At 46.2% G+C, this 20,052-nt stretch overlaps 1 protein-coding gene and 1 long non-coding RNA gene across 2 annotated transcripts in view; one reads left to right on the plus strand and one right to left on the minus strand.

Annotated features, from left to right (window-relative positions):
• Positions 1-20,052, minus strand: part of GSG1L (GSG1 like) — a 54,789-nt gene that overhangs the window by 19,867 nt on the left and 14,870 nt on the right. The window contains exons 2-3 of the mRNA XM_023936562.2: positions 18,435-18,482; positions 3,305-3,457 (exon numbers count right to left, since the gene is read on the minus strand). Of these exons, the coding sequence (XP_023792330.2) occupies positions 3,305-3,457; positions 18,435-18,482 (201 nt within the window). The remainder of the gene's footprint in view (positions 1-3,304; positions 3,458-18,434; positions 18,483-20,052) is intronic.
• LOC147650018 (uncharacterized) lies at positions 11,558-16,257 on the plus strand. The gene is made up of 3 exons (XR_015277353.1): positions 11,558-11,818; positions 12,914-13,013; positions 16,138-16,257. It is a non-coding gene; the product is annotated as an uncharacterized LOC147650018 (long non-coding RNA).

Here is a 20,052-nt window from a genome sequence, read left to right on the forward strand (position 1 = left end):
TGAGGAAAACCAAAGCCCACTTTTGAAGCAGAGGCGGTCAGGAGCAGCTCCGAGGCTTGGAGAATTTTCTAGCTGCAGTAATTTGGGATGTTCCTGCCATGGCACCTGGGCACTGCAGAATGATGATCCCAGTGAGCCCTGGAAAGGGTTCAGGCTAAGGAGATGGGGCTGGAGCAATATATCCCAAATAGTTCTTGTACCTACAGAAGTGCAAAGGCCTCTTGTGCTGCAGTGGCAAGTTCAAGGCGCTTAGAAATACCAATATTCTGCCATGGTGGGTACCGTGAGGTCTGTGTGCTACACTTTGACTGCTCATTCACTGCTCTCTCTGACCATCTGACTTGTTCCATAGTTGCCCTTCCTGTACCTGGAAGATCCTGATTTCCCTCCCCCAATTACACCCAATTTTTGGCTCTTCTTCCCTTCCTACTCTCAGAACCGAAACCACTCCATTAGTCCCAGCCATGTGGATGATTCAGGGCACTTCTGGGGGAGGGAAGCTGGGGAATATTTGTGCTGTGGGCATGTTGAGCAGGACCTTCAGCAAGACAAATGTCAGATTGGATACAAACAACTGCAGAGGCTGAGGGAAGACATTGTGTTACAGGGAGCTGGGGTGATTTTCTCATCTGCCTCATGTTGGAGTGACACGCTGCGAAGATAGGAGGTGGAAAGAGCAATTCACTCCAGGAGAAATGAGATTTGGGCAGGGTGGGTGGCCTAATGGGAGCACAGCAAAGTGCTGCACACCTTGCTTCTTTCTGGTTGTATTTAATTTCTGGAATGCACTGGGAGCTTGCTGAACTTTTAAAATCAGTGTATTTTTCTTCAGCTGACAGTTATGCCTTGATCTTAAGTTTGGAGTTTGCTGTTTCTATATGTCCTGTCAGTGATTTTTCAACCCTAATAAAATATTACAGCCTGCCCTGAGACCTGTCATAGCCACTCAGAGGCAGCAGGAGGTTTGACACAGCCTCAGCAGGGCTGAGCTGCTCAGTTCTGTCACACAAACCTCGCACAGGCTTTCAGCCACCTCCAGCCCTGTGCCTGTGTGGGAGGCTGAGGTGACACTCACAGGTCCAAGGTGAGGAGGGGGTCACCAGAAAACACTGGAAACGTGTTTTGTTTTATCTGCTGGGGCAGGATGGGGCTGGACCTGCAGCTGGCAGGGCTGCTGGTGCTGTTATGCCTCATCCAAACTAAAGCAGAATAATGCAAATCTTTTGTTGTGCTGCTTCATTCACTTTTGGTTTGGTCTATTTTAGCTGTGCCTTGCCAAGTTTTCTCCACGGGGAAACCCTCTGGTCCTTTTTGCTGTAGACTCTAATGAGCTGCAATGAGCTGCCTGCAACACAAATTAACAAAAGCTCCGTGCCCAGCATCATCTTTTCCCCCAGCTGGTTGCTTGAGGCTGGGCAGGGAGGGCACAAAGCCTGTGCCCACCCGGGCTCCAGGGCAGGAGGGCTTTGCAGATGGAAAATCCTGGTGATGCTGGAGTGCTTGGCAGTGCAGAAACTCCCATTGTTCAGGGCTGGCTTGAGATCCTGAGCCCTGCAGGAGCAGAGCTGCTTGGGGGTGTCAGCAATGGGAGAAATTAAGGAACTTTGGAAAGCTGGAGGTGAAGGAAATTTGGAAAAGACAATGTATTTTAAAGCATTTTCTGATATTTTTTTACTGGAAATGCTATTTGTGGAATATGTTAATTAAAAACATTATGGAAAATGTTAATTAAAAAGTTTTATTATTAATATTACATGATTACATATGCAGTTTTTTAGTTTGTGTAAAGTTAAGGGGGATACCAAAATTGTGGTGTTGTGGGGTATTTTTTAGTGGCTCATAGGAACAGCAATAAGTGACCACACTGTTGGGATATTTTTTCCTGGCCTTTACATGTTGAGCTATGAGAATGTGGAGATCTCATTGCACTTTTATGAGGGAACTCAAGCATGAATTTAATGAGGAGTGTTATGCTCCAATGGAAAGTCCTTTTCATTACCTAATTTCTATTAAGCTATGTCATTATAAATATGCTAAGCTTAAATAAATAGAGTTTTCTTCTTTCCTCTGATATCCCTGTCATTGAACAGAACAGCTAGCAGTGTTCTGGGGTTTGGGGGTTTATCCCTGTTTCAATTCCTCTATCATTTTTCCCTGTAAAATTTTGAAGTTTATATTTGGACTATCTTGGCAATGTACTTAGAAAGAGGGAAGGCCAAAATAAAAATAGAAAGTTGTGTAGGAAAGAAAACTTCATCCTTCTTACAAAACTTTAAAACTGCAGTTAGTGGTGAAGGGAGAGAGGAACAACATGGAAATAATTGACTGAATGCTGAAGAATTCCACATAGTTTGATTTTGAAAATGGAACTGATTTTTTTTTTCCTAAGTTCCAAATTATATCCAAAGCTGAAAAATATGCTTTGGCAGTTCTAATCAGATTTCTTTGTCACTCAGTTCTACTTCTGACCTTTCCTCTTTGTTGTTATTTCACTATTTGTAGCTATCCCTGAAGATACAAAGTCCTTCCACTGCCTGCTGTAATGTCTTCCAGCCTGAAATGCAGCACAATAAAATGCATTTCTATTGCAGAAATTCTTTCTGCCAGAGAGGTCCGTGCAGGAGCACTGGCACAGGCACCCTGGCTGCTTGTAGAAATCCTGGAAAGTGGGGGTTTTTGCCAGAAAATCCTCACAGAAGTGAAGGGGCACTTTACCACATGGCTTGACCTTTTTTAGAGAAGTGAATTTCTCAAATTCATATGGTGAGGAGCCCCAAGTTCAGACTGGGCACAGAAACAGCCCCAAGGAGTTGTTCTGAGAGATACACATGTCCCAGACTGCTCCTGGGGCTGCTCCTCAGTGCCATTATTAGAACCCTTTTCAGTCTCAATTTTGTTAATTAACAAGATGAGCTCCTTTCTTTGGTTTTCCAGCCTTCACCTACTTTCAGGATTAGCACAGAACAAAGACTTTTCAGTGTTACATGTTTTTAATTTTCCTCTGGAAAATGAGTGTGATGATGCTGCAAATGGAGCTGAGGCTGGAGCTGTGGTAATGGCTGTGCGGGCTGGGGAAGGATAATTACTGCATTGCTGCTGTGAAATCAGGAAGGAGGATATTCACTTCTCCCTGGCAAGAGGAGAATTTATCATGCAGTCTTTGTGCCAAAGGAACAAAAAATTACAGTGAAAAATTGCGATAGCTAAATGGGGATAAGAGAGCCTTGGAGCCTCCGGTCTTTTATTCTTTCAAAGTTGTAGAATTTTGCTTTGTGGTGGTCAGAGGGGAAGGGGAGGTTCATACCTGAAAGCACAGTGAAGACAGCAGCAAAGGCATTTAACTTGAGCCCATCTATGACACTGCTTGAATGAAAGAGCTCGAGGCACATGAGGCTGAACCCGACGACCAACAGCATGATGTACAACACCTCGGACACCACTGAGAGCCACAGCACACCTGGGGGCAAAGAGAGCAACCACTCGTTACTTGGGGAATGCTTTCCAGAGGTTAAAGTTGGCAGAAACTCATTAGGAAACTGGGAATATCTAGGAGTAACAGTGTATTAGGAATTTATGTAAAACAGTTGGTTTTTAAGGTCGCTAATTGTAATTTGGGTTTTTTGTTGTTTTGTTTTTTTTTTTTTTTTAAATGTTTATCACATCCGCTCTATATTGGGAAAAACTTCTTTACTGAAAAAGTTATTAAGCCCAGGGAAGTGGTGGAGTCACCATCCCTGGAAGTGTTCAGAAAACAAGTAAAGGTGGCATTTCCTGATGTGGTTTGGGAGCATGGGGGCATTTGGTAAAAGGCTGGCCTTGATGATCTTGGTGGTCTTTTCCAGCCTTAATGATTCTGTGGTTCACAGAGTTTAAACTCATCAAACCACGGCCCAAACTCTGAAAACCAGAAAAAGCGGCGAATGAAGATGTGAAGAGTGGCAGGGTGGTAAAGACACTGCAAAAAGAACAAGCTGCTGCTTGTTCTTGCTCAGCTTGGCTCCAGAACCTCTGTGGGTACGTGTGAGAACCTCTTGGCTCCTCTGAGCCAAGGCACAGCTCACAGAATTAATTTTCCCACCTGTGCCACAGTTTAGAGAGCAGAATCCACCACACAGGGAGGTGATGGCACAGGACACCTGGCTGGCTGTGTGCTGGTGGGAGTTGGACAGGCTTGGATACCTCTTTTCCACAAAGAAAATGTATTCAGTCCATGTTTTAAAATTCTTGCCACAGCCTAGTGCTGGGGGCAGTTATTAGAAACTGGAGGATGGCTGTTCTCTCTGGGGGTGTTTGGATCCATCTCACAGGCTCTGCGCACTGAAACTGCCACAATTGCAGCAGGGTGGGCACAGATGTTTGTAACATGCTCAGCTGAGGAGCTGCAGATGCAAACCTGGGTCTGGCTCGAGTTTCCTGAGCCCCTGAGAGCCAGGGCTGTGCTTGGGCTCTGCAGGACCCAGGGGCAGTGCTCAGGGCAGGGCTCTGGGAGCACGGGCCAGTGCCCAGCAGGGACTGATGCACCAGCAGGAGATGTCACCTTTGGGATTCCAGAACAAAACCTCCAGCAGGATCTGCTGAGTCTTTGAAAGTCACCAAGCCATGGGGTAAATTGGAGAGGATGGGAACAGATGATAAGATTGAGTCCCTGCCCAATTTCCAGTTGCTGTTTCAGCATGAGAATCTGCTCAAATTCTCCAGTACATTTGCTAACCTGATTGCTAGAGAATTCACCTGGAAACAATGAGCAGTGATGGAAAATTTCAGCCTAAGCAGTTGAAACATGGAAAGTTAAGCATCTGAAGACAATGGCTTATATTAGAAAATGTTAGCTGTAACCATAGAGACTGCTACAGGCTTCACTTATATTAATACCTTCTCTCCTCACTGCAAGAGCACATGTGTGATAAAGCCTACAGTCCAGCTTATCAAAGCAGATATGCAGTCTCACTTCTATCAAATATTTGAGTGTCCTCTTGGTGACCAGGCTGATCCCAGCTCATATTTTGTCTGGGAATTCATCTTTATAATTACATCTAATTAATATGTGCTATTCGTTGCTGCCACTGTAGCTGACCTTTTGAGTTCTTAAACCACACTGCAGAGATAGCAATAAATAAAGCTTTTAATTGCTCACAGTGGCTGTGTGTGCAATATTGCATCCATCAACAGCAAACAGCTGCTTATCTCACTCCTCTTAGTCAATTTGGTATCAGGCAACTGGCACACTCTTCCAAAAAGGAATGCAAGTGAGAGAGAGCAAGGGTGTTGTTCTGAGATACAGCAGGGTTTAGAAGGGATTTTGCCTCATTTTCTCAAACCAGCAGCATCTGTGATGAGAGAATGATGGAATAATTTGAGTTTGGAAGAATTAGATGACGTAGACCTGCAGAGAGCCCTAACTGATGAGCTGCAATTCATTTGGTCTGCACTTGAAATATTAATGTACAACACACCTGCCCAGGTGTTTATTGGCCTGAGTGGACCCTTGTGGACCCCCACAGGTGCTCTGTGCACACCAGGGCAGTGCTGAGACAGTGTCTGCAGCTCACCACTGTGGTGTGGCTCCGTCTCTGCTTCCCTGGGGGAACAACGGGGCTCAGGGAGCTGCAGCCCATGGGGTAGCACCAGGCTGGTGGGGCTCAGGTTTAGGGACAATTCTCTTGGGTGTTTTTATCAATGATCTGGACACACTTAAGGAAGTGAGACTTAAGGAAGTTTTCTTGTGGTGAGCCCAAATCAGGAGGAGACCTGGAGTCCCTGGAGAGGGAAGAGTCCTTAGAAGGAGATCTTGGTAGATTTGTGTGTGTCACCAGCCACATGAAATCTAACAAGGAGAGATGCTGGCTTCTGCTCCTGGGCCAGGGTAATCCTGGATGTACCCACAGAGAGGGGAGCAAGAAGCTGGAGTGCAGCCCTGCAGGAGGGGTCTGGGGGTTTGGTGGATGGTTCTGGGGGTTTGGTTGATGGTTTTGGGGGTTTGGTGGATGGTTCTGGGGGTTTGGTTGATGGTTCTGGGGGTTTGGTGGATGGTTCTGGGGGTTTGGTTGATGGTTCTGGGGGTTTGGTGGATGGTTCTGGGGGTTTGGTGGATGGTTTTGGGGGTTTGGTGGATGGTTCTGGGGGTTTGGTTGATGGTTCTGGGGGTTTGGTGGATGGTTCTGGGGGTTTGGTGGATGGTTTTGGGGGTTTGGTGGATGGTTCTGGGGGTTTGGTTGATGGTTTTGGGGGTTTGGTGGATGGTTCTGGGGGTTTGGTGGTGGACTCAGGGCTACCTAGACACACTCTGCCAGTTGCCCACTGTGAGGCAGTGCCTGAAGCTGGTGCTGCAGGTTCCAGGGCAGTGTCTGTGGGAAGGACAGGGAGCTGGGGAGGTGCACATGTCCCTGTGGGAGCACCTGGCTTCCTGTGCCCATTGCAAGGGGGCACGTTCAGAGGGACAGGGGGGCTCTGGGAGCTGAGCCTGGAGGGCCTGGGGGCCCTGCTGGTGTCCTTTGTTCTCCTAAGGAAGGATCAGGAGGGAGGAACACCTGAGTGTGTGGTTGGTGCCACAGGGAGTGCTTTGGCTTCCCTTCCCACAGGCTGGGACAAGAGTGGCTTTGCCAGCAGGATACCCTTGCAAGGAAAGGATGAAAAGCTCAATGAGACGTGAGACAATGAGAGTTTTGCTCTCCTGTAAATCGTTTTTTCTGATGAAACACAAAGGCTGGGTGAGTTTGCTGTGGGAGGCATAATCAATTACTACTTTTTTGGGGCCCTGTTCATATCTACCAAGGAACTGTCTTGTCTTATTGGTGTAACTGAGTACCTGCTCTGTGGCTTTTTTTAGTGCATCCAATGTGGGGAAAGGCAAGTCCCACGTGCAGTATTTGCATATATCCTGTCCTGCTTTGATTTTGAATTTCATCTGAAATAATAACACCCAGAAAATGCAACCTCTGTCTGAATTTTGCATTTTCCTGTGGCTGCCTGAAGCAGAACAGTTGCTCCAGGTTATTAATTCAGGAGACAGAGTCTTTCTGCTCTGTGCTGATGGTGAAGTGATCTCCCACTGCTCCTCCCTCAACATGAGATTCATGAGGCAGTCACTTGGCATCACTTCCACTCACAACCTCTTACAGCCTCCTTCCTGCAAAGTTGAGAGCTCCTTCTCTTGAGGGGACCTCAGTCATTCCAGGTGACAGGGAAGAAGATCTCCAGGGGATTTTTCTCTTTTCCAATCTTCTCTGCTGTCATCTTTTCTGTCTGCTTGCTCCCCTCCAGCCTGTGTCCTCTGCCCCAGGGATCTGTCTGGCCTAACTCAGCTTTTATGAAAAATCTTTCCTTCAGAAGAGTCAGTTCTTGGCTCACTCAGAGATTTCTACCTGGATGGCCTGTAAATGAGGATCTGTCCTCTCATCCATCAACAGACTCCTCTCATCTTTTGGTCTTCATCCTGTTTATGCATGTTTGTTTAACAAAGCCCCTGCTGCCTGTGCAGGGCAGGGGCTGGGGAGGAGCCCAGCTGGGATGTGCCCAGGACATTCCAATGTGAGCTCTCCCAGAAAAGCAGAGTCTTGGACTTGAAAGCAAAACTGAGCCCCAAGTGGTGTCAGTGGTGCTCCTGCACGTTCTCACGAGGGTGGGTGTGTGCCAGGAGCCCACCCAGGCACTGAGAGACACGATGTGTTCAGCCAATCTCTCCAGGATTCCCTGGAATAATGCAGAGGATGACAGCTGTCAAGTCCTCCTCACGCCTGCTGGGCTTTTTTTAGGTGAGAAAAACCTGCTGGGTTTGCATGTTGCCTTCTGTGCTGGCCAGGAGCTGACAGGGACCTGTCTGGCTGTCCTGACACGTGTCTGTAGCACATCAGCTTGTTGTCCTGGTCATCCTGGTGTCTGAGAAGCTGCAGGGAGATGGGCACTGTGATCTGGATGACCACTGACATCAGTACCGTCAGCACCTCCTGTTCTAACACACCTTTTCCTGCCATTTCTGTCCCTGGTGCTTCTCCACCAGCCAGTCTGTCACTCCTCAGCAGTGCTGCTGACAATGACAGAGCTACTTCTGTGCCCTCTGGGGCACCTTGGATCTTTGCTCCCACCCCACAGACACGCTGTACGTCACAGACAGCGCCACTGATTGTGGGGCTTTTCCTTCAGGACAAGCTCCCTGTGAAGCAAAATCCCTGAAAGTACAGGACCTGAGCTCAGCTTCTCACCCAGAATCTGAGATTAAAAAGATGGGACTCACCAAAAGATTTCACATAAGTCAACTTACATCATAGGGCTCCTGCCTGTGAAGGAATCATATCACATTCCTCTCATCTGACCTCGTGGCAAGAAGAAGATCAGTGCAGTAGCTGGGACATTAAAGAACTTTGTGTCTCTGAGTTTTGTTATTTCCTAATCAATGTGTGAGAGCTCCTGGTGAGAAGCACCAGTGCCACCTCCTCAAGGGCTTAGCCCCTGTAGCAGCATTGTTACAAGGAAATTAATTTCCCATCACTCTCCAGTGAAGTGGACATCCTCTTCATTGTGACAGAGAGGAGAACTGTCACCCACAAGATCACGGGGGTTTTAGGCACTCGAGTGCTCCGTGAAGCATCTGGCAGGATCAGTGCCTTGCCTTGCTGTCTGACAGCAGAGAGCAGCAGCATTTTGGAAGAAGATCCATAGATCTGAGTGGGTCTCTGCAAAGACCAGCTTGAGTGCATCCACCTGAACCGAGATGTTAGAAAAGGGATATTGCAGACAGCCCTGAATGGGTGAAACAAATGGAACATTCCTTCTGCCAGTGAGAGAAAGAGCCTTGACCTCAGCCTGCAATGAGTCTCAAAGTTCTTCCCAGAGCCTGAAACCATCCCAGGTCAGCCCTGGCCACTGTGGGTGGGCACGCTGTCACCTCCCACCACAGAGCCTGAGGCAGGGAGCTCCAGTGCTGAGCTTCCTGTGGAACAGGGACTCTGGGAAAAGCCATGGGAATTCTGCTTAGAAGAACTTGAGGCATTCAGTGAGTTCCTGATGAAGGAACCCAAAGAACAGCGTTGTAAATGACTTCCAGGAGGTTTGAGCTGAGCTTGACCCCAAGCTCATTCCTTGTTCAAATCCACTGCCATTTCCTGACACAAAACAGCAACAGTTCACTGCATCTTTTCCATGAGAGAGCTCCGGTTAAACTGAGGCATGCCAAGCCTGACACCTTCTTCTGTGCTCCTTACCCACAAAACATCAAGATGGTTCTTGTGTTGCATTAAATAAATTTATTAAATAAATAAATTATTTATTTATTATAAATAAATTTATATTTATTTATAAATAAATAAATTAAATAAACCATTCTCAGGCTTGTTGGCAATTTGGATTGAAACATCAAAACTCAGCTAACCTCTGGATTATGCACAGGATGATAAAGAAACATTTGCTGCTCTTTCTGGAATGCCAAAGTTCCATAATTTCAATTACTGTTGAGTTTTTGAGATTAATGTGGCCAACAAACCAGTTCTGGAGAGTTTAGATCACATCTATACCTCCTACTACCTACAGTCACATGCAGCCATGGAGTTTGATGCATACTTGTCACATCAGAAAAGTTGGCTTTTGGTGCCAGCTCGCTATGCCAACGGGATCTGACGCCAGAGGTCCTAGCTACAGATGAAATAATGAAATCTTCTTCTGGAGGCTCCTTCAGGCTGGTCAGGCCATGGAAATGACTGTCAAAGATCCAGTGTTGGTGCATGTTCTCAGGGAAATACTGAAGAGGTGGCCAGCAGAGGGATTGCTAGGCAAGTTCAAAGCATTTTGAATCCATAAACATGAGCTGTTTGCTCTTAAAGGATTTCTTCAGGGAAAATCGTATTGCTGTTCCTGAAGGATGTTGCTCAGTCTTGTTAACCATGTCATACCCAGCAAAGGCAGGGATTGTGTGCCTGGAAGTGTCTGTCATGCGTTTTGGAGAGTGGCTTGGACATTATCCAGCAAAAAGAAACCCATAAATGAGTGTAGTACCTGCCATGCTGTGTGACACTGCCTGCTGAAAGCCCAGCCCTCCTCAGCACTGCCCAAGAGGAAATGGTCTAGAACCTCTATTGATTTCTGAGGGCCCTTTCAGACAGAAAAATAACTTCCTAATTGGGGCAAGCTGACATTCAGAATGCCTCAGTGGGAATTCATCCTCCTTAGGAACACCCACTGCCTCAGCCTGTGCTCCCTGTGGATCTGTGGCTGCTGCATCCCAGCCCTTCCCAGAGCAGAGCTGCCCTCGTGGGGTCAGGGGCTGACCAGAGCAGCCTCACCTGGGCTGCCACGCTCTGCCACGCTGTCCCTGAGCAGGTGGCCAGGCTGGACAATGCTGCAGGCAGCCAGAGAGCTCTGGGAGAGGTTTGGAGCTCCTCATCACTCAGTGTCACACGCCTGCCCTGACAGCCAGGGTCTGTCTGGTGAGACACCAGCTCCAGTCACCCCTGCCAGTTCAGCCCTGAGCCATCTGAGAAAGTCTGATGCAGGCAAGAGGAAGCTTTGGGGGGTTTTCTGCATCACAGTTCATCATATGACAAAAAGCCTTCTGTCTGCTGAAAGCAGTGGAGCTGAGCAATGTGTGCTCCTAAATAACCACTGAGATCCTCGTGCCCAACTGAGATGAAATCAAGAGCGTGGCACTTGAAGGACAAGCCAGTGCTGCATTGTTGAGCAGCTGAGGAGACATCAGTGCCCAGGCAATGCTGTCCTGGAGGGTGTGGAACCTTCTCAGCTCCCCACTGGCAGTGCCAACCCAGACACTGCTGCTGCTACGTGGGGAGAAAGTGCTGCTCCCACCCTGCAGCTCCCAGTCATTGTCCCCAAGACCCCTGGGGTGCCACAACACACAGGGAAACCACAAGAGGCTGTGAGAAGTCAACTAGACAGATGTCACCCCGTGTGGGAGGAGAAGAACCATGCCTGAGGGCCAGCCCTGGCTCTGGCTGCTGTGAACCTGCACGAAGGAAGCGCCGCAGGGCTCGTCTCTTCTCTGTGCAAAATCATTTCATTCTCCTCCCTGGTCTCCATTCACACCGTGGCAGCCAGGGACATGGGGAGCTGTTACCCTTGCTCATGGTAGCAGCAACAAGGAGTTCTGCTCACGTGTCTCCTAATCTGTTTTTTTCTGTCCTCGTGTTTCTTGACTCGTTTCCCTGCTTCTTCAAACTTGGTGACTTTGTTGGAACTGACACCTGGATCTCGCTTAAATCTCTTCTTCAAGAGAGAGGAGAGTTAAAAATAGGGCAAATGGGCACACACTGAGAAATGCTGTGCACATTTTGTTGTTTTGGAAGAGCGGGAAGGCCAGCTTCACGTCAATCTCACTCTCTCTTCCAGTGCCATTCGGATGGGTTCGGTCATCTGCTCTCCTCTGCTGCTCCAGTACTGGGAATTACAAGCCAGAAGTACTGGAGTGCTCAATAAAGGATGGTGAGGAGAATAAACCCTGAGCATGTTGTTGTGGCTGGCAGCGGGACCGAGCGCTGCTGGTCAATGCGTCACAGCAGAGCCGGCCATCTGCCCGCGCCTCTCGTGCTGCAGAGGGGAAACGCTGCAGGGACACTCCACAGAGCCATCAGGGACACCTCCTGACCCTCAGTGTCACCTCAGCTACATAAAGCTGCCTGTTCTGGTCAACCAAATCAGGTTCTGGTCAACCAAATCAGGCAGCAAGGGTAGCCAAAGGGCTGGCACCCCGACAGGAGGCTTTGCAGAACATGGGAAAGCAGAGGAGAAACTCCTGACGCTGCTGAAGGGAGAGAGGAAAAGCTGTGTTTTGAATTTGTTTAGCTTTAGCTCTTCATTAGCTTCTTTATTCTGGAAGGTGAGGTGGAGCTGTGACTCACAAAATGATTCTCTTCAATGTGATGATGTGTTTTCTGTGACTTTTGATGGCTCTGGCGTCGAGCAGATTGAATCCTGTGCCTGGAACTGAGCAGACTGTGGGATATCTTTGTATCCACATTCTCTTTTTCCTGGTGTAGTAGTAATATAATGAGCAGAGCAAGAGAGTGGAAAAGATGATGAAAAATGCTCTAAAGGAGGTCTATCCCATGCACCTTACTAAATATATTTGGGCTCAACGTTTCCCTTTGAAGAAGGCCTGTGATGTAGTTCCACACTCAGCACTGGGCTGAGAAATGAGTGATGTTCAGACCAGTGCTCCCCATGTCTTTGACATCCCCAGGGTGAAAAACAAGACTGTTTCCTCCTTCAGTAATTAGGAATTTAGCTTGAACTCCGCTGGTAAGAATGGTTTGATCTTTGTATGCCTAATTGCCTTTTAAAACTAACTTCAGTGATTCATAACAGATGTGTAAGAAAACACAGATAAAATACAAGTAACACATTTTTTTCCTGCACTTAATCATAGCTCTCCTATGACAAGTGCACAGGTATTTTTCTGTGTGGGTATGGATTTACCCTATTGCAGATATATGAACAATAATGCAATAGGAAGTATTCAAGGAGAATATAGAGCCTGTTTTGGAAAGCGTACAGTTCTTTGGGGAAAGCCAGTTACATTTATTTTTACTGGTGCAGGTCTCTAAGAGTGCCTCTTAGAAAATTGATCCTCTGTTTTTCTTCTTGGGGATATCTAAAAAAGGAGGTTTGTTTTTTAACTTGGCTGTTGCAAATCTCATTTGTCTTTTTGCTAGCCTGAAATCTGCTCTGCATTGTCCTTCTCATACAAACAATTATTTCCCTATTTTTGACCATAAATGTCACTTTTCTCTCTGTCTTTAAATTTTATTGTCAGTGCTTTGAGCTGGGGCTGGCAGGGGAGGGATGAGAGGTGCTCACAGGGAGCTGCAGGTGGGTACATCATGAATAATTGTGGTGGCATGGTGACTTTTTTGTTTTGTTCTTTGTTTCCTACGTTGATCCTAATATTTCTTTTTCATCTTAATCTCTGCAGAGCAGTGAATTAATGTTTTCATAGAAGTGTCTGTCATCGCTCCAAGAACTCTATCCTGAGGGGAAAAGCTAATTCAGAACCCATCACTATATATGTAAAGGTAGGATGACTCTTCATGTTCCCCACCTCGCATTTATCAGCACTGATCATTATCTGACACTTGCTCTCAGTCACTCAGCGACTGGGAAGGGTTTGTGCTTGCCTCAGAGGCCTGCAGTGTATCCACTGGTTTTCAGGCTTTCAAGCTTCAGTTGTCCTTCTAGCTGAACATTTTAGTGTGTTTTAATCAGCTCTTGTTTTTCTTGGGTTCCATTTTCACAACTTCTAAAAACACTTTTATTGCTTCTGAAGGATGCTGGATCTGTTAGTCAGCCATGCTCTTACTAACATTTTAGTGCAGGGGTAAGTCAAGAGTAACAAGTTTCCCACTGATTTCTCCATGCTCATATCCAAATTCTGTCTCTACATCATGCATAACATTTCTTGGTCTGTGCATGGTGTTTTAGAGTCAGCTCCTGCTGTTTTGTTTTCTGTCCTTACACCCTCTCTGTTATCAAGTTTAACCCTGCTGTCTCTGAAGCTGTCCCAAGAGGTGATCACTAACATAATTCTGCATTTTTATCTGAACATGGAATCCATCCACAGAGATTGTGTTGCTCATTAATGACATTACCTTGTTATTCTGATTCAGCTTGAGTACATGACATCTGCTTTGTCTTTCAGTGTAATCAGCACCAAGACGTTATTGTCCCTCTAATTATCTTTTTCCCATCAAATTTCTGGTACACCTATTATGTCAGGATCCATTAAAATCAGGCATCCAGTTTTTCTCTTCTCATTAATTGCTGTTGGTGTGCTGGTTTAGGAGAATGTACAGAACTGGCTTAGCTTTCTCTTTTTCCTGTGCTGTGTTTAGGTGAGACTTGATTTGTTTACTTGCTGTTTGCCATGTGCTACTTTAGCTCTGCCAGCCACCTTTGAGGCAATACAGAATTGTTATTGCTTCATCTCTCCAGGATGCTCCATCAGGCTGTGTGGAGGCATCTCCTACCTCTGCCAGGACAGTCTCTCATTTCAAAAGCCCCCCCTGTAAGATTTTGGACTGTTCAATGTTCTCTAGCCATGAGCATTTTGCTTCTGCAGGATTTTGCCTTGCTCCAGCCTCTGGGGTCTCTGAAAAGCCTTGTTTATTTTATGCATGTGAGTTTATCAATAGTAGGAAGCAGTGCAGCTACTGATGGCCTGCTGCCCTGCCATTCCCTGTGGGAATTGTTCCACAAAAACAGGTACTGCAGAGCATTGCAGTGACCTGGACCGGGCTGTAGCACACCTGGGAGGAGCTTGCCCTGGGAATCCTGCCCTGTGTTTGTGTGGCCATCTCTAAGTTTTGAGCCAACACTGACATTTGAGCCTGTTCCTGCAGCAGCTGCCCCTCAGGGCTCCTCAGGCCACAGCCCCTCATTTCCATGCTGTGGGCACTCCAGGTGCTTGCAGAGTCACAGCCTCCATCCCAGAAACTCTCCTGGGCACCACATTTCCTGCAAAGCCCTGCTCTTCTCCAGCAAAATGCTTCCAGCACTGATTTCTCCTGCCCAAGGAGCTGGGCTGGGCTCACCCTCTGGCTGGGGCTGACGGCTGGCAGTGAGGCATTCCCAGCTGGAATCCCCACACAGCCCCAGGCAGGGGGAGGAACACCTGTGGATGTGTCCAGCTGTGCTGTTATCACGTCACTGAAGCCATTTATCTGATCATTTGATCATTTGATGGGACCATTGTGGTGCCATGGTTTCCAGATGCAATTTTTGGCCTTGATTTTTCCTTTTTGGAAGTATCCTCCCTGGCCTCTTGGGATTTCTCTTGGGCACAGATGTGAGGCCATGGGAAAGGGATGGCAGAAGGTACCATGAGAGGGGGAGTGGTGAGGAGTGTGCCAGCCTCAGTGTTCTGGAGGGGCACCACAACAGGGACAGAAGTGTCCCTCGCTGAATAGGGCACCCTTTCCTTCCAGCAGCAACAAAACTTCCATTAAGTTCTGGGGAGAATATCCCAGAAGCAATTGAGAACTGAAATACCAGGTCCAGCCTACTTTGAGAGCTCCCTTCCAACTCCTTTTGGAAGTAATTGCTGTCTTACTGCTCACATCTGCAGTGAAAATTAGAGCTCTTTGTGGGCCCCAACATCTGCTCTGTGAGAGCCCATTAGAAGTCCTGGCCACTGTAACCAGCTATTGCTCTATCATTTTTATCAATAGCAAATGTAAATGTTTTTTTTCTAGTTAATATCTACCATCATGAAGCTGATTTTGCTAAGCAGCTTTGGCACTAAGAACCAGCAACAGCTAATAAATTCAATGTTAGGCTTATGAGGTTCTGACAGATTGCTGGCAGCTGCCTTAAATGCAGGAAAAAGCTCTCCTAGTGTGGGTTGGAAATGCTTATTTATACCATACTGTGGGTCTGTTTGCCCCAAATTTTGCTGCCTCCTTTTAGTAGATGTCATTGGTGAGCTATATGAAAAGGGTACAATAACTGATCAGAGATACAGCTTCCAGCTACACTGGAGATCAGCACTCATGCATAAAGATAGGAAGCTCAGCCATAAACTATTAGATTTTTACTGGAAGAATTTTCATTTATGAATGCAAGGTTTGTGGTAAGGATGTGACTAGACATCCTCATGGATGGTTTTATTTACTGTGAGTTTTTACCATAGATGTTTTTTTTCTCAGTATCAGAGGGTTTTAAATAATCTGCAGGAGTTTAACACCACCTTGCTGTTAATTGGTGGTGGACTCAAGCAAAGATGGGCTGTGCAACTACACTGAGTTTGTTCTTAACACATCTTAAAAGTGAAAGATGATGCTCTCAGAAAAAGGCACGGGCTTCAAGAGCCTGTATTTAGCTTAGGAGTTGGTCAGACAGGGATCTTTGGATCATGGAAAACCAACTAAAAGGAAAACTTTGGGAAACCTGAGTGCTCAGCTGCAGTAATGGAGCTTGTATTGCAGAGAAATTTCAGATAAACAACTGTTTTTGGGTGGTAAGTGATGCTAAGAATATGTACAGAAAGTGAATAAGCTGCAGTCTCATTGTGAAGGTGTTTAGTCCCAAATTTCCCAGTTACACGATTGCCTGTGAAAACCACAATGTTTGAACTGAACTAAAATTTGCTATTCACTGTATTTCATCCTTTCTCATTGGCTTGGGTGGGCTGAAACTGAGCAGCTGATAAACCTCTGACCACTAAATTCAATGCTGAGAGTGGGGATGAAGAAATTAAAGGAACGGGAAGTTCCTTCTAACTGGAAAAGAGAAGATTAGTCAAGACATTAAGGAATTCTTCAATGAAGGTAAATCAGGTATCAATTTTCTCTTCACATGTGGTGAAAGTAGCTCTGGAGAGTACAAGACTGATGGTGAAAATTCCAGATTAACCATGTTGCATGTCCAACTTGATGTACAGTTGTGGAATTTATCCTGGTTATGTTTATGAGTCTGATGGTCAGCACTTTCCATCTCTGACAAAGCATTCCCCTCTCTTTCTGTCAATATGCCTTACAACTCCATGGAAAGTCTTCTGAAATAGATAGAATTTTCTTTATAACACTACACAGAAAGAACCTTCCTTCCACAAAAAAGAAAAATAGAATCATCTAGAAATATGCACTGACATCATGCAGCAACTCTAAAATTCTCCTGGAAAAAAAAAAATGCTGACAGCATTTCACACAACCAAAAGAAATCCTAAAAGTAAAGCACCAAATGCTGTTTTGGAAAGTGTGTGGGTGATGCCACCAAGCATTATGCACCACGATGAGGTTCCACAGAAAGGGGATAAAGCAGAAAACCACCCCAGTGCCTTTGGAGCTCTGGTGTCTGCTGTGCCCACAGCCCTGGGGATGGGAAAGGCAGGGAGCTTCCCCTCCCCAGGATCCAGCCCTGCTCACATCCTTGTGCAGAACTTTCCAGAACTTTGATTATCTTCACTGCTGTTCTGGGAGCTGCACTAAAAAGCCCCAGAATACCCCACTGTATTACAGAAAAGTGCAGCTTTCAGCTGTGTGCAGGGCTGCTCTCTGCCCTGCTCCTGACCACGCCTTAGGATTTGAGCTTTTATATTTTACATATATTTACAACCCTGCAGTTCTTTAGTGTACAACTCCAAACTCCACACACAGTGTGAGCTGCTGCTTCCCCGTTTTGCTCAGGCACAGCAATTCCTCTCCAGGCCTGGCAATCCAGGACACCTCAGTGCCTCAGGCCCCAGAAATGGAAACAAAAGTGAGTTGGGGGCAGCAAACTGGGGGTAAAGGACTTCATTCCCTGAATCTGTAATTGGAAAATTAACCCTCAGTATTCAAATGGACCAGACTTATAAAAGTGTGAAAATGACATTTTTTGGGGGACTTTGTCTGCCCAAAATGTACCTGAAGGCCCTTCATTAAATACAACTGCTTTTTATTCCCTTAATTTTGTCTGGCCTCTGTTTTTAGATAGCCCAAAAAGGCATCACTGAGTCCTTTAGTAATGTTTTCTAGCACAGAGTTTGTGTTCTGGTGGCTGCTGAGTGTTGAGCTGGTGTCTCTGTGCCCCAAGGTCCCATTTGTGTGTGTGAGATTTAACTCGGAGCCCATTAGCGACACTAATCCCAGGCTTGCTCTTCCCTTATGTGCATAATTTATTTGGGTTTGCTTACAATGAATTTCACGGAGGCTCTGTGGCTGTTTCTCTCCCTGCAATATCCCCCTGCTTTATTAGCAGTAATTGCCTTTCTTCCCGTTTTCCAGTGGATCAGCAATTCAGGCAAATTAAGGAAAATTGTTGCTTAAAATACGCCACTTACTGCTGCTCCACCAAGCCTGGGGAAGGCACCTTGTGCCCAAAAGCTTTTGGGATTATCTCAAGTGATCAGACAAAATATATCAGGCATCTCATCATCTGGGACCAGGATGGGCTCAGTTCACTTTAATTGAGCTTTACACATTTTTTTTTCTCTTATATATTTTCAAATGTGGGGTCAATTGCTTCTGAAAATGAGAGAAATCTCAATATTTAATCAATTAAACTCCAATACCAGGGTGAGAAAAATGTTTGCAACCTGCTTCTGTGCACCTGAATATATAACTTTTCACAAGGGTAAACCAACCAAAGAAGCATCTGGGTGATTCCTTCTCACAAAGAGATATTTGGTATTGTGACTCTATTTTTCCCACCATAAATGTCTTCACGGCCTGAGGAGACCACGCAGCATTTCCTTCCTCACTAGAGGAAGAAGGGAAACGTCTGTCTTACAGTATAAATCTTTATTTTTCTTGAGAAAAGCCATCTGAGTTAAGATCAAATAAATGACAGGTGTGCATAAAGTGAGCAAAGAGCTGTCACAAAGCCCTGGTGCTTGTTTCAGCTGTGTAACGTGGATGGCACGTGGCTCCCTGTGTGCTTCCCCTGCCTCTCAGGTACCACAAGACACAACCCTGATGCAATCTGTAAAATGGGAAGAAGCCTTGGCTGTGCTGTCTTACCTTTTTCAGAAGCCGGGGCAAGGTCAATAAAACTTCGACATTTTTCACCTTTAAAAGAAAAGGATTGTTTTAGGTGACAGAAGCTGGTTGGTGTCACTGTGCCTGCCCCCACTCCCACCCCAGCACCTCGGGGCTGTCTCACACTGGGGACAGACATTGCCCTGTGTCCCCACCCTGCCCAAACCCCTGTGCCCAAGGGCTGAGCTTCCCTTGCACTGGGATCTGGGGAATGGGTCACAGGGAGAGAAGAAAACCCTTCTTGGCTGGCTGCTGCCTGCTGGGCCAGTGCTGCTCTTTCCCAAGGGCAGGAGCAGTGCTGCTCTCAGTCTGGGGTGGCACAGGGACAAACCCTGGGAGGGGCACCCACACTTCTGCCCTCCTTCATCTCATCACCAGCAATTTCTGTGCTCCACCCGGGTGACCAGAGCTTCCAGTGCTGGGGCACAGCCACAGAACTCTCCACAGACAGATGTGACACATGTGACTGAGAAAATGTATAAATGTTTTTAAAAAATGTTTAAAAAGCAGGGAAATGCCTTGCTCTGAGCATCACAGCCTGTGCCACTCCCTGTGCTCCTCTGTAAATTAAACTCTCTCTGCTTAGGACCCCACCTTTGCCCTTGCAGGGGTTCTTGAGAAGTTTCTGAAAAGGAAATGTAACTTAGGGTGGGTGCTTTGACCTTTCCTTTTACTTCTTCAGGTAACCAAAGAGGATAAAATAATTCCTCTGCCCTGAGTAGATCCCCCCAGCAAGTGTATGTGCTCCTTTTGATATGATGTGCTCCAAGGTGTGCTGGCACATCTGCCAGAGGTCATGGAACGAGTTCATTTTGCCCTTTAAGCCTTTAATTGATGCAAAGGCAGTTATAGGACCAGACTGATTTCGTTTTTTTAATTAACTTTGCTAATTTTTAATTATAAAGTTCAAAAGACTAATTTAGGAAAGGTGAGCCATTAAAAAAGAATAAACAGTGAAATGCCACAGTGGTGGTGAAGTTGGTGTGTATTTTTCTTATTTTAATTCAGTATCCATAAAAATCAAAATAAAGTGTTCATCTTTCTGGTGTCTTTGCTGGCAAGATTAAGATAAATATAATCATTCAAATGATAGCTGTGCTGACATAAGAATCTATTATTATAATGCTATTATTACTACTTTTTATCTACTTTTTGCAGTTTTAAATCTATGCTAAATCCACCGAGAGGTGATGTGTACATAGTCCATTTTCTGTGTATAAGTAGCTATAAAAGAAAAGGTTCACTTGACATTGAAATGCACATTTTGATATGTCCAGGGGAAGGATTTCTACTCTGTGATTCCAGAGGACAGCCAAGAAAAGGAGGTGACACTTGGCTTGCCAAAGCACTGTCTCTTCCAAAGGGGTGGGCAGGGCAGTGTGTCTGAGCAGGAGTGTCAGGTGAGCGAGACAGTGAGTTCTGGGGCAGACACATGGCAAGATAACTGATGGATCACAGAAAACACCCAGATTTCTGAGCAGGGCCGTGACTTTTCCCACCCAAATTCTGAAACGCTTCAAGGATGGTGATACCCATCCCTTAGTGACTCAAAGATGGAATTTCTTCCCACGCCAATCCACTTCTGGAGAAGTGTTTCCTT

The sequence above is a fragment of the Cyanistes caeruleus genome, chromosome 17, assembly GCF_971803275.1.
Source record: "Cyanistes caeruleus chromosome 17, bCyaCae1.hap1.1, whole genome shotgun sequence".
Lineage (NCBI taxonomy): Eukaryota > Metazoa > Chordata > Aves > Passeriformes > Paridae > Cyanistes > Cyanistes caeruleus.